Consider the following 14,880-nt stretch of genomic DNA (forward strand, 5'->3'; position numbering starts at 1 on the left):
TTTATAAATTTTAAGTTCATAATGTTTTGTAGTTAAACTAACATAAAATTATTTATTCAAACTCATTGCATTTAATTTATACCTTGACGTAAGATCTGTTTGTTTCTCTAACTAAAAAATATGTTAAATTTTCGGGAAAATCCAATATATCATCAATTTTTTATTGAAACTCATTGTATTTAATGTACACTGACTGTAAACACGTCTTGTCTGGCTAAAAAACGAAGGTAAATCTATGAAACAATAAAATTTCACCTTCATCAAACAAGGTCAAATATTTGGGAAAATACATAAGTTGTGCATTGACCTGGAAAGTCCATTTGAAAAGGAATCACTTAAAATTAAGTTTTGGAAATTGTTTTGACAATTATTAAACAATAAAATCAATTTACAAAAAAAAAATGATCAAAAACTAGATTTGAAAGTAAATATTTTGCTTACAAGATAAATTATTATTATTTTCCTATACTTAATAGTTCTGTGACTTTTGTCAGTTCATTTTGAAATAATTTAGACATGAATTTTTCAATTTTCCCTTAATTAGTTTAGTTTTAACTCATTTTTAATAAATTTTACACAGGAATATTTCAAGTTTTCTATTAATTACTCAACTTTAAGGAATGTTTTTTTTAGTAGATTTTCTGAAAGATTTTTCTCTATGTTTTAATTTTTTATTATTATGTTTTTTTAATTGCAGAGAAAATCGCGAATATTGATTGACGATTTCTAATGTAGTCACGTGCCAATTGACAATTGCGCCTCGGATCCGAAAACTTCTTTGGAGATATGCCAAGAACTGGTGGTGGTAGTAGTAGTAATCACGTATTCAGCGCGAGATGTGCATCCACTGACGTTGTTACGTGTTGATGAACTTTCGATGCGCCACTGCTGACATACACTATATGATTCCACTACATATTTGAAGAGTATTGTTGTCAAGTTACTCAATGAATACAGATTATATAATATCAAAACAAGAAAAGTTTAAGTATAAATATAAGTAAATCACAAAATGAAATTAATCATGAAAAATATTTTTTTTCAGTAACAAATTAATATTTTCAATATTTGTATATTATCACTTCTTAATAATTAAGTTTTTATAGTTTCATTAATTAGTTAAATTACTAATTGTAACATTAAAATTTAGTGATGATCAAAAAAAAAGTTTAAAATTTGATAGGTAATGGAGAATCAATAATAGATTGAAAAATGTGAATGTAAAGTTGCCTATATAGAAAAACTATCAATGAATTTAATATTCATTTTACCCTAAACTTATTAGACTTATAAATGAAATTATAATGAAAATATTCAAATACACACGTTTACTATACATTACGTAATAATTTATGAATGAAAGAGAATACGAATGAGATAATTTTAATAAATTTAAGTTAAGTTTATATAATAGGTGAAGTAAAAAGTTTTGAGCGTTTTCATTAGATGACTTTAGTGAGCCAAATGTCACGATGTATACTTTGCATCTTGTCATTCTATACTGCAACTTAAAGGCGACATAACGCTTTAAAAGATAGTTTTGTGTTTCCAGTTTGTGAATCCAGGTGTGTGTTACAGCGTTCCAAAATGGAGGTAAAAAAAGAGAAAATTTGATACATTCTTCTGTACCACGAGCAAAGAGAAAAGCAGAGGAAAACATTTTGTTGTTTATGGACCCAATACAAATGCAACAGCAAAGCGTTGGTTTCAATGCTTCTGTTCTAGTAATATTTACGTCGAAGATGAGACACGCTCTGGTAGGTTAATCGTCGAAAATGTTGATAAAATCATGAATCACTAGAAACTGAAGATTAGCCAGAAAACCGTTTGGAACCATTTTCATAAGGCTGGTCTCAAGAAGAAGCTCGATGTATAGGACAAAATGCTCACAACTTTTTACTTCACCCAATATTTGTACAAGGCTTTAATTTTCACACATTTTGGGAAACACGGATATAAATTTTAACAATTGTAAAGTCCAATTCATTTATGCATTCTGGTATAAAATAAATAAGTTGAATTATAGACGATATTTCATGAATGAAAAAAAAAATCGACAATAAATTGTAAATTCCAATGTTTTCATTCATTAAAATTCGGAAAAATGTATAAAAAAAATACGCACGTTTACTACACATTACTATTCAAGAGAATAACAAAAAGAAAAACGTAGTCTGGGTGAATTATTTATCAATGGGTGACAAAAAAATACATTTGCAGACGTCTGCACATATCTTCTAGTCTCGCCAATTTTTTTGTTACATTTTTGTAGACACAGACAGTTTTTTTATTAATCATAAAATCATAAAATTTATCGCCTTTTATCAATTCTACGCTGCATTCCAATCTCTTTTCATTTAAATGTACAAAAATATATATCAAGCACTGTTTGAAACCGGACTAATCGGCTATATAAGGTAATATGTAACAAAAATACACACTGAAAAAGGAAAGTTCATAATTTTGTTACATTTGTATATGTATAATTTTGATGTACTAAACAATTCTTTGATTAAACTGTATAGTTGTGTAAATTAATAAAGTAAAATGAGATTATGAAGTTCGGAGATATCAGATACTCGATTAAAATACGAACGTTGCGTTCGTCATAAATACTTATTCGACGATTGAATTATGCAGTAAGTCCTCATTAGATTCTCGTCGTAATTGAGTTTTAAGTTCACCAGTTGTTGTAACTGCATTAACTGTTCTCAGGATTAGTCGTCGTCGTCGTCGTCGCGACCCGAAAACGTGAAACACAATTCCGTATATATCTTGGATCTGCGGATAGTAACAAGAAGGCGACGACAACGACAGTTGACATTTTAGACTGCTGACGTGGCAGAAACGTATTTAATAAAATTTACTTCCGAACTGCAAATAACTCTGTGTTAGATTGCGAATGATTATACAAGTAACAGGTCGGAGACATCAAGGATACGTACGTCCATATCATGTTATTTTTTTTTTCTCTTTCTTTATATATATATATTTCATTTATTGTAAAGCGAAGTTTCCAATTTCTTTACTCGTTGTTTGCTCGTAGCGTTCTGTTTGCGTTGTGTCAAGAGGGCGGGAAAGGAGAAGGGTTTGATTTGCAATTAAAACTCGACGACTTCGTTTCACGATCAATTTCAACGTTGCCTTTATTGAAATACAAAATGATGAAAAGACATATATTTAGCAGTTTTTAAAGAGAGTTTATATTATGTTTCGAAAAGTCCAAAGAAGTTAAATGCTTTGTATATACAAAGGAGTAGCATCAAAATATAACGTTTAACCCTTTGATTATATAAAAATCAATTCTTTATATATTTCAATACTTCACATTTTTGTTAACCATAACTTTAACTTTGATGTTTGCTTCGTTACAATATCAATTTACAAGCAGTTATTCCTTATTTATTAAACTTAAATATTCCTCTTTGATATGTTTGTTAATCTTTACTGTAAATCTATTTTTTCGTCAGGAAAATACCAAATATTAATTTATTTTTATTCAGAAATTGTATCTTTTTAATAAAACTTAACTGAAGTATAAAACACTCCATATTTGTTAACGTTATAACTATTAATGAAAGTCTACTATGAACTATTCTTCACTTGAAATGTCAGTGATTCTAAAACTTTTCAAAGTAATATGTAAATAGCAGAATTGGAGTTGGGTTGGTTTTATAATAAAAACAGGACTTTTTTCGTCTCACGATCAATTTCGGCGTTGCCTTTATTTAGAAATATAAAAAAAATACATACATCTATAAAAGAGTTTACAACATATCTATCGTTTTATAAATGCAGCGCAAAAATGAAAAAGTAAAGTGAACATCAATACTATATTATGAAATTTGAATCCTTATATTTTTACATAAATACAACCGCCGGTCAAACTTCGAACATACCCTTGGGATACGTACGCACACGGAACCGGTCTTTCTGCACTAAATTTCTAATTGAATTTCATTCGTATACAACACAGTAAAATGAGGCTTGTCCAGAAAAGCCGGCTACTGTTGTTACTTTCTATTAGAAATACAAACTTAGAATAATACATAGAATAATACTAATACTAATATTTAAACATAATAATCATCCATAATAAGTTCCTCGCTGCGAAGGGAAGAGTAATATAAAAATAAAATATATATGTATGCACGAAGAGACGCTCTTCGCGTTGTATAAATAAAGAATAATATTACTATTGCTACACACAGATAATTAATTATATACATGTACGATTAATTATAAATAATAAATTAAGTGGATTTGAGTCTGTTTCTTTTTTTTTGGTATTCTCTTAGGGTTAGAGAATTACTTGTTGTTGTAGTATTTCATGGCGACGTCGATGGCCGCTTTGGCGAAGTCAGTGTTGCAGGGGCTCGAGTCCCAGAAAGCTCCTGGACACCCGAGCTGCTCGAAGCAGCTTGTGCTGACTTCGCCTGTGCCGGCTTGGCAGCAGGATATGATGGCCCAGACGCATCTGCTGGGTTGCTGGCGAGGTGGTGTAGACGGCGGCGGTGGGATCACCGAAGGTCTCTCCTGCGGTGGCCTAATCTGCTGCGGCACGTTCTGCTGCTGCGGCGATAGACTGTTCGCGTTCGAATTCGATGAACTGTGCACCAACGGTGGTGGAGTTGTTCTCGAATTAGGACGTCTCCTTCTAGTTGGGACCATGTTCGATGGTGCCGGCGTCGTGGGCTTCGCTGCTGCAGGCTCCACGTCCCAAATGGGCGCATCGTCGTCGAGGATCCGGTCGACTATCGGAATGATCGAGTCGCCTCCCTTCATCGGTTTTGACGTTGTCGATGAAGTTTCTGGATCCGGAGGAAGATAGCCCTTGGGCGGAAGGTAGCCTTTACGATCTGGCGGCGGGTAGGGCGAGTTGATGAGGATCGGCTGCGGTGGGAAGTAGACCGGAAGGCGACCCTCCGAACCCCAAACTGGGATGAAGTAGGGTCGGCTCAGCTGGTAGACGGGCGGCTGCCAAACGGTGAAGCTGGGGTTCGATGGCGCCCGCACCACCGTCCCTTGCCACTCGTAGAAACCGCGACGTCTGCGCTTCGCCGCCTTCTTCTTCGTCGCCGTCGCCTTCTGCTCGTCCCCTTCGCATCCAACTTGAAGCTCCGGCACGGACTCCGGTTGAGGGCCGTGCGCCGTGAACCGATGATGATGGATGTCGTCGAGCCTATTGGAGGGATGATCTGTTGCTTCAGCAGCAACGCCACCGCTTCCAGTGCCGCCGCTGCCATCCTGCTGCACGTATTGATCGAGATGAGTACCGAACGTCGCACTAGCTAACACCAGCGCCGCTAAACCCAATCGCACCACCTCCATTATCCTGCAACAAAACATAAAATCACCATTCAAAACCATCTCACAACAATATTACATTTAACACCAATTTAATAATCAACATATCAAAAAGGTTTTAAAATCAAATTTCAGTCTTAATTCTAAAACCAAAATCATGTATATCGATCTTTCCACTTGCATTGGTATATTTTTATTTCACCAGAGTTTTGATCTCATTTCGTAATGGATTTTAATTCAAAGCATTACACTTTTTGTCTAGTAACAAGTTTGGACAAGTAAAAATAATAAGTATATATTCCAATTAAACTACATTCTTACTACATTAACAGACAATAAAGCAAAGAGGATAACACAAATTTCACTTAATTTAATTCTAAATTGAAATGTATAAAATGCATATAAAACTCTTAGTTTAACACTTCGTTACTCGCGTGGCGTCTGAAAAATTCCGTTAAGGATGAAAAAATAAAAGATATTAGCTTCCAAACATGTCCATTTTATAGAAATGTAAAAAATATCTTCTATCACTACTATCGTTTGAATCTAATTACTGGAAAATAACGTTACGAGCTTTAACAAGTCGTCAGTCAGTATGAAAAAGGTACAAAGATCGGGGTTATCCCACCTTTCTAGTTTAATTTAAATGTTATGGTTGGTATTGTACCCACTGACGTCTCACAGACGCCAAGCGAGTAACAAAAAGTAAAGATTTGTCAACTGAGAACAGAGAAGAACTACTTGTATAAAAATATACAAATCATATTTAGAATTAAAATAGTAAAATAAAAATAGAATGCGTGAATAAGTTCTCATATCAATGATATTTCAAAATTTGCATATTTCAAATTGCATAATGCGTTTTGTAACATATTGCATTCAGATATATTCGGGTGTTTATATATAAATTTATGTCTGCTATAAAATAGCATGTACACTTCCTATATACTATTATTACGATACTGATTTATGATCATTTATATTACGAAATTTAATCGAAACATTTCTGAATGGTACCGAATTATTTCGTATACGAAAATGAAATATTTGACTTGCTAACAAAACCCAAATGCATTTCAATTACCCAAATCTTTGAAAATCATATAATGTTTTCTATTATTGAGTAATTTACAATTAACATTCACAAATTAATTCATTACAATTAACAGATATAATTCAAAGTAATTTAATTAGACAATATTTGAATAGAACTGAAAATGTCATGGTTATAAAAGATATAATCTTTCGACTGCAATTAATCAATAATTTTATTTCGTAATTTACTTTAAGATTTTCAAGCGGATTAATTAACCAAAGTGATTAATGATCATTTATATTGTATTTATGTAATAGGACAATTTTGGAATGTTGTAATAATGAAATGAATCGTTTTTGTTGGAAATAAAAACTAACTGTATTTCAATTACCCAAATTCTAGTCTTTGAGATTCGCGTAATCCCACGAATCCAATTCCAATTATTCAATAATTAGATTCGTTACGTAACAACATACTGTAGCGTTCCCAAATGGATGCATTACAGTTAGCAGAGATGAACCAAAGGATTCGGCACTCTTTAATCATGATCCCTCAGCGTCCCAGGACTGACGCAATTATAACCGATACATGAGTTATAGCTGTAACCTAGGAAGCTGCACCGCATAAATCTCGCCCGAGTACGTTCTGGATATCCTTCGCAATTAGTCCTGAAAACCTAAGCCCATGCGCGCATAAATCTCGCCTAAGCGTTAAACGTTTTTCAGCTCCAATGGAAATTGCATTTTAAAGACTTTTCCACGGATCGCAGATTTCGCCTCGCACGAACAGATTGAACACGTAATCATTATCCTTCAGATTTACATCTCCCAGATATAGTTACTTCCATAATGATCTTGCTTTAACACAAAATCCACATAAACTCTCATTACATAATGTTTAATTTAATTGCAATATTCTTGTTTCAATACAATTATTATTATTGTTGTAAAATAATGTCTGTTGCGGATGAGCGCAGTGAAAATCTAAACGTTTATGTAATAACGTGTTTTGATAACTCACAGAAATTACAAAGGTTTATCAATAACACGAAACTCCTTCTGAAAAAGACTAGTAGCACTAAGATTTGATGATTGCATTTGTATACAATTTTACATAGCACAATTTTCTTCATAAAAAGGATATATCCGCCTCTCGTCCGGATTAATTCAAAGCATTGCAGAATACACATAATCATTATCCTTTAAATATACATCTTCCAAATACAATTACTTCCATAATATTCATATTTTTTATTGTCACAAAATCCACTAATTTATATATAAACTTTACTTTTGTTGTTCCAATACAATTATTGTTGTTGATGCAAAACTGAGGATAATCCGAATTTAATTCGTTGCTGAATAACACAGCGCGGACGTAATTAGATATTCGGAGTGGAGTAAACAGCCGCATGTAATGCATCCTTCTGTGCAGGGAGTGATTTGCAAATTAAACGAATCAAAAGCTGCCGATGCGACATTAACGGATGCAAAACAGCATTCATCGGGCTAATGAATTCCGCACGCTCTCTTCGAACGCAGTCGTCTCCATGAAATTCAGTGAAAACAAAATGAAAAAAAAATATATATACAGACATCGTTCGTAGTGAGTGAGTGCACTGCTATTTATTGCAGGCATTTCGTTCAACATATGGAAAACAGATGACTTAATCCTTCAATATAAAAAATATATACAGTAATGGTTTGTTAATACTAACAGTATTCAAGAATGTCTGAATTTTATATAAAAATTTGCTTATAATTTGTCAATTATAAAATTTCTAATTAAAAATTTAGCAACTGATGAAAGTAAAAACATTTCTTCATATGTTTTGCTATAAAATGTGTGAACAAAGATATGGAAAACCTATATTATCAAAATTTATAATAATTGATGTATGATTTTCTTAAAGATCTGTCAATTAAAGTAGTGATATTTCTTAATAATTATAAAACAAGAAACGTAAATAAATATAAAGAAACATAAAGAACAAGACATTTTTTATCTAAATGTTTCAATTACAAAAAAATATATCTTATTTCTAGTTAATCTACAAATATAAGAGAATGAGAATAATTGAATAAATCAATGAGAATAATCAAAAAATGTATGGAAATAAAAGTTGTTTAACCCTTTTCGGACATGCGGCGGATATATACGCCTTATTCATTACACGGGAGACTTCGCTTATGCAACTTTATATGCAAATAATTGTAGTAAGGGAAGTACCACAAGGCTCGGTTCTTGGTACTACTTATTTCCAATTTTACTGATTGCTTCGAGTTTAAATTAAAATCAACAAATTCTTAAGAAATTTTATAACGCCTTGGTTATAATAAATATATTTTTTGATTGTACATAAATATGTACATATTTTGAATATAATCTATATTTAAGTAAGTTTTATTACAAAAATGTAAAATATACTGCCAGAAGTTTACTATTAAATATATTCATTAACTAAATTAAAACCTATTTTCAAACTATCATCATTCAGTAATTAAATTAATACTATACTTTTTACTGATTTTCATTTATAGTGTAATTTCCAAGTTGTCATTGATTATAATTCCAAGATATTTGAATTAAGTTACAAGTTCGATTAATTGAGTTTCAAAGTTACGAGTTTGTACACCGAAACAGCTAAATTCCATAAACTTCGTCTTTCTACTTCATTGACGATCGAGGCTTATTGTGCATCAATAGCAACTTTCTGTTTGTTTCTAAATTGTATCTTCAATACCAAATATTAATTTATCTTCAATCAATTTATCTTATTGATCCATTTTGACCAACATTTTGTCTACTCTTCACTAAATAGTTTGTCTCGACCAATTCTGAGATAGTTTTTTTTTCATTTATTACAAATTATATGAAGAAAAATCTATTTAAATATATTTTTATGTATATATGTCCTATGTATTAAATCTCTTCTATTCAATATCTATAAATATAAATTGCAAATGAATATTGCAAGTACAAACTTTTATAAAAACCGTTATGATTTGCACAAATTTAAATGTGCAAATAATATCATAAAATATTAAATTTTGTTCTGTAATTTAATTAAACTTAAAGCTAATTGTATAATCAATTGTTTCATAATGTTAACAACCAATAATTGTATTAATTGTGATTAGTTTACAGTATAATCATACGAATAAATTAAATTTTCAATGGTTTTAATGTATCATTTCCAATTATAAATTTTACTCGTTTTACTCATGATTCATCTCTCACTTTGTGAGTCTATTGGTCCCATTTCTTCTATTTGCAAATTCTCGGTATTTCCAAAGGGATGAGTAATGAATTCGTGGAAGGATAACGATTAATATTCCACTTCTGCGATTCGAACTCTGACCTCGAAAACTTGTTGCGACTTTCGTAATTAATAAGGGGGATGAATATTAGATCTCTCAGATCAGTAATTTGTTGCAGAATTCAAGAAGCGCCGCACAATTCTCGCGCTCTCACATCACCGAAATCCAAAAATCCATCATTGGCCATCGCCTCTCCCCTTTTCCGATATAATCCCGGCTATTTGGATTATGCGGCCCACCCGAAATCCTACAATTTCCCGGATGCCAATTAAAATTTAACCGTGCCATTATATATATATACATGTATATTGTGTGTTGCGTATGCGTTGTACAAAACGTGCGGGATTAATAACGTTTTAGATTGCATTTAATTTAATTGTACATCAAACACAGGCCCTCACCTCTACTCTACGCTACGTTACTCTCACACCCTTGCGTCGACCGCCACCCCCGAACAAAACATGTTGCTGTTTTAATTACCGAATAACAAATAAATTGAATTTCCACCAAAATTACCAATTTTATTCAATTACGTGTACGCTCTCGGTGCGTTCCAGTTTCTTCTAATTGGAAGCAATTTGAATCGACGCGGATTTGAAGTATTGAAGAAGATGCATTAGGGGAGGAATTTGGCGTCAAAACGAAAAGAAAACTGATACAATTTACTCATACCTTCTTCATTTATTGGATCCTAATATTGTCACTTTGATTAAATATTACAAAAACTGAGCATTATAAAAATATAATTAATAATACATATAGCAATACCCCGACAAAGCTTTTATAATTTGTTTATAAAATAAAAGTTTTTTGGTGATCTAAGATAAAAAATTACAATAAAAACTATGTATTTATCAAATCACTACCATATATTAAAAAATTAATCACATTTCTGATATAAATTATTTGTTTTATTTGAATTTTGTCGCCGAAGAATAAATGTCTCGAATTATGAATTTTCGAATAATAATTTAACTGCAGAAAGTATTTAAATTAGTTATTTACTATAATAATATATAAATTACATAATATTATAAATGTTTCAATTCATTTGTGTCATTCTTTTTAATAAGTTCATTATTGAGGATTTATTAAATAGATTGAAGAGGAATTATATGAATTTTATGAAATAAATTTGTTTTAATTTTCTTAATTTGTCTCAATTCATTGTAACTTCGAGGTATTTCTGAATTTCCTAAGATAAAAACGTATTTTTTACAGAAAAAAAGGAATTACTTCTCATAATTTCCTGTTAATAAATTAATCTTCAATAAAGAAGGCTTTTCGCTCAATTGGAACTTCAGTATTTCCAATAATCATGATACGTTTTTTATTAAAAAAAATATATTACTTTTCCAATTTCTTGTCAATAAATTAAACTTCGTAACACCGTATTTCCTATAACCGAGATACGTTTTTATTTACAAGAAAAAATATATTTTTTTTTCATAATTACCTTTCAATTAATTAAACTTTTATAAATTTGATTTAATTTTCTTAATTTGTCTCAATTCTGATATAAATTATTTGTTTTATTTGAATTTTGACGCCGAAAAATAAATGTCTGGAATTATGAGTTTTAGAATAATAATTTAACTACAGAAAGTATTTAAATTAGTTATTTACTATAATAATATATAAATTACATAATATTATAAATGTTTCAATTCATTTGTCTTTAATAAGTTCAATATTGAGGATTTATTAAATAGATTGAATTATATGAATTTTATGAAAGAAATTTGTTTTAATTTTCTTAATTTGTCTCAATTTTCTCAAGATAAATAAGTATTTTTACAGAAAAAAAGGAATTACTTCTCATAATTTCCTGTTAATATGAACCGCTTAATTGGAACTTCAGTATTTCCAATAATCATGATACGTTTTTTATAAAAAAAAAAAGTATTATATTTTCCAATTTTATTTTATTTACAAGAAAAAATCTATTTTTTTTTTCATAATTACCTTTCAATTAATTAAAAACGTATAAAAAAACGTCTTTTCGCTGAAACTTTTATAAATTTGATTTAATTTTCTTAATTTGTCTCAATTTGTTGTAACTTCGAGGTACATTTTTTTACAAAAAAAAAAGAATTACTTGTTATAATTTCGTGTTAATAAATTAATCTTTAATAAAAAAAAGTGTTTTGGATCAAACTTTTAAAATTTGTGTTAATTTGTCTCAATTCGTCATAACTTCGGATTATTTCCTAAAATCGACATTTTTTTGAATAAATTACTTTTTACAATTTCTTGTTAATAAATTAAACTTCTCCAAATAAGTCTTTACAATCAAAATAGTCATGCATTATAGAAATCAATAAAAGGATTATTTAGTTTAAACAAATGACACATCTGTAATAATATAAGTATGATTAAGAATGCGGATGAAATTGATCTTACGAAATAATCCAAACATGAAATAACATTGATAATAAGAAAAAACATATATATTTATTGATGGGAAAAAACATTGATGAGTCAAATATTTTTATATCATGATATTTACCACACATTATTACATTTATTATCATTATAAAATATGAGTATCAATAAAATTAATAATATTTGCAAATTGGGGCCAATAAAATAAATAAGTAATGACTAAGAATGTATATTAATTGTTGAAATTCCATAAATATTAAAGAAAATCCGGAAAAAATGGAATCGAATTAATCCACGTAGATTAATCGAAATAAAAAAAAACGTTCATGATTCAAATGCATTTCAATCATTATCTTTGTAACATTGATAATATAATATCAAGAACTTAAGAAATGTAACTGAATTATATTTAGTTGATCAATGAAAAAAAAACAATTTATTATAGTTTAACTTATTGATTTTTAACAAAAGCGTTCACATTCAATTATTATTTCTTATTCAATTATGTAAATTTTCGCAACACATAAATTGTATAAGGAAAATCTTGAGTCAATGTAAAAAGTGTTCCAGTATTCATGGATTGAGGTTGCTCGTCAACTTCTTGTACAGTTTGGGTGTTATCAAGGTTGCGTTTTCGTGTCGCAACAAATGTTGCCCATGTCTGGAGACGAAACTTAAGTAAACGCACGTTACAGAAAAAAAATATATGGAAATGTTTCGAAATTAACTAATACTACTTAGAACAAATATATCTAACGATGATGACGCTTTTTATTATTAGCGAAAATATCACGACCATTCTTAATTACACTTAATTAAAACAAAACAATTTTTTATCAAATTACCAATGTCAATTATTCTCAGAAAAAAATTATATAAAAATGAAATGTAAAAAGTTTAAATGAATTTTCTGTGCTTCTGTTTAAAATGTCATATTTTAATTAATATTGGGTGAAGTAAAAAGTTTTGAGCCTTTTTCCTTAGATGGCTTTGGTGAGCCATATCTCACGATGTATACGTTGCATCTTGTCATTCTATACTACGCTCAAAGGCGATATAACACTTTAAAAAAAGTTCTTTGACAGGTTTGTGTTTAATGAATCCAGTTGTGTGTTAGAGCGTTTCAAAATGGATGTAAAAAAGAGAAAATTCTATTCATTCTTCAGTACCATTAAAACCAAGGGGAAAAGCGGAGCAGGCGGCCAAAAAAATGTGTGATGTTTATAGACCCAATACAGTATCGAATGCAAAAGCAAAACGTTGATTCCAATGCTTCCGCTCTGGTAATATGGACGTCGAAGATGAGACCATTCGTCGAAAATGTTGATGAAATCATGGAAATCCCCGAGTCGGACCGGCAAGCGAGCACTTATTCCATTACCCATGAACTGAAGATTAGCCAGAAAACTGTTTGGAACCATTTGCATAAGGATGGTCTCAAGACGAAGCTCGATGTAAGGGACAAAACGCTCACAACTTTTTACTTACCCAATATTTAAATTATCAAAAAATTAAATTATCAATTATTTTTTTAAGTCAAAATTAATGAATGAATTCTGTAACACATATTTTCCTTTAATTACTTGCATATTTGATACAAAATATTGAATTGTCATTTACTAGTATTTCGTTGAAAATTTTGTAATAATTTTTTTATATAATTTTCTGTTGTTTTCGAAGCAAAACTTTAATTGTTGTTAACCTTGTATATAAATTAATTTAAATTAATCTTTTTGAAATTACATCTATAAATTCTTAATCCGGATTTTATTATTAATAAATCATCGAAAAAAATCAAAAAAAAGTAATCTAAATTATTCTACTTTTTTGTTTAAATTGTTATTAATAATATTTGTTTGCGTAAGAATGATCACGACGAATGCGGTAAGCAAACAACAAAGTTTTTAGTCATTGTTATATATAAATTTCTTGCAGAACCGAACTGTATGTAGAGCAAAGAATAACAACAAAAAAAACTGTTGAATATGAATGTTTCAAATGAATTGAAATTAATTTGAATCATTTAAATTCAAACAAACAAACAAAAAATGTTTATAAATAAGTAGATTATATTAGTTTGATCTTTATAAATAAATTTGGAACGAGATGAAAAAAAAATGTATAAAATAAATTAAAAGATACATGACTTACTTAGAGAAGTGAACGTAGGTGTAAACTAAATGTATCAAAGAAGCGAATGATTAATGCACAATTTTTCGTTCGTGTCTCGAATCCAGTTTTGGTAAGTTCGTGTCGTAGAAGAAGTCTGTCTGATGTTCGGAAACTATTACATCGGAGTTGTTAACTTTCGAAGTACCGTTGCGAAACTGATCCGATGTTCGGGCTCGCGTTGAGTTTTTATCCTGTGCGAAGTTTTAGGATACGGGCGGTCCGCAGTACTAACTACTCTGTCTATATGATGATGATGCAGAAGTGTTCCTTCTGGTAATCATAAACAATCAGCATCAGGCGCCGCAGAATTTCCCAAAAACGTCACGAGACAACGGGATCAATTGATCTGACTCTTCTCTTTAAGGGGAAGTGTGTGGAAAATATGGAAACGCTCAATTGATTCCATTCAGTTAATTCCAACATGTGTGAACAAAAAAAGGTTTTCTTCGTCTTTAGATGCACTCGCATTTCCATTCAACGAATCGCATTTGAATTGACTATAATTAAGTGTGATTAATCGAAATGTAGTACATCGAAAGTGTATGCGAAACTAAAACAGTTACAAAAAAAAATAGGTTTTGTTTTATACTCTCTAATATTCATACTTTTTTTTCTCTTTTATTAACTTTTTTTGAAGAAGCGAACGTTTGCATCATTGCT

The 14,880-nt window shown here is 30.2% G+C and overlaps 2 protein-coding genes across 3 annotated transcripts in view; one reads left to right on the top strand and one right to left on the bottom strand.

The window, feature by feature from the left end:
* The window catches only part of LOC108567858, an 81,775-nt gene that overhangs the window by 16,952 nt on the left and 49,943 nt on the right, over nucleotides 1–14,880 (top strand). The window lies entirely within an intron of this gene.
* LOC108567734 (pollen-specific leucine-rich repeat extensin-like protein 2) overlaps nucleotides 3,691–14,880 on the bottom strand; it is a 40,883-nt gene continuing 29,693 nt past the window's right edge. Inside the window, exons 1-2 of one of the 2 annotated variants that reach the window (XM_017928488.1) lie at nucleotides 14,200–14,466; nucleotides 3,691–5,335 (exon numbers count right to left, since the gene is read on the bottom strand). In XM_017928488.1, coding sequence (XP_017783977.1) covers nucleotides 4,309–5,331 — 1,023 coding nt within the window. In that variant the 5' untranslated portion in view covers nucleotides 5,332–5,335; nucleotides 14,200–14,466 and the 3' untranslated portion in view covers nucleotides 3,691–4,308. Of the gene's footprint in view, nucleotides 5,336–14,199; nucleotides 14,467–14,880 lie in introns of those variants that run through there. The other variant, XM_017928403.1, reaches the window with a different exon arrangement.

Source organism: Nicrophorus vespilloides, unplaced genomic scaffold, assembly GCF_001412225.1.
Source record: "Nicrophorus vespilloides isolate i.1.1-1 unplaced genomic scaffold, Nicve_v1.0, whole genome shotgun sequence".
NCBI lineage: Eukaryota > Metazoa > Arthropoda > Insecta > Coleoptera > Silphidae > Nicrophorus > Nicrophorus vespilloides.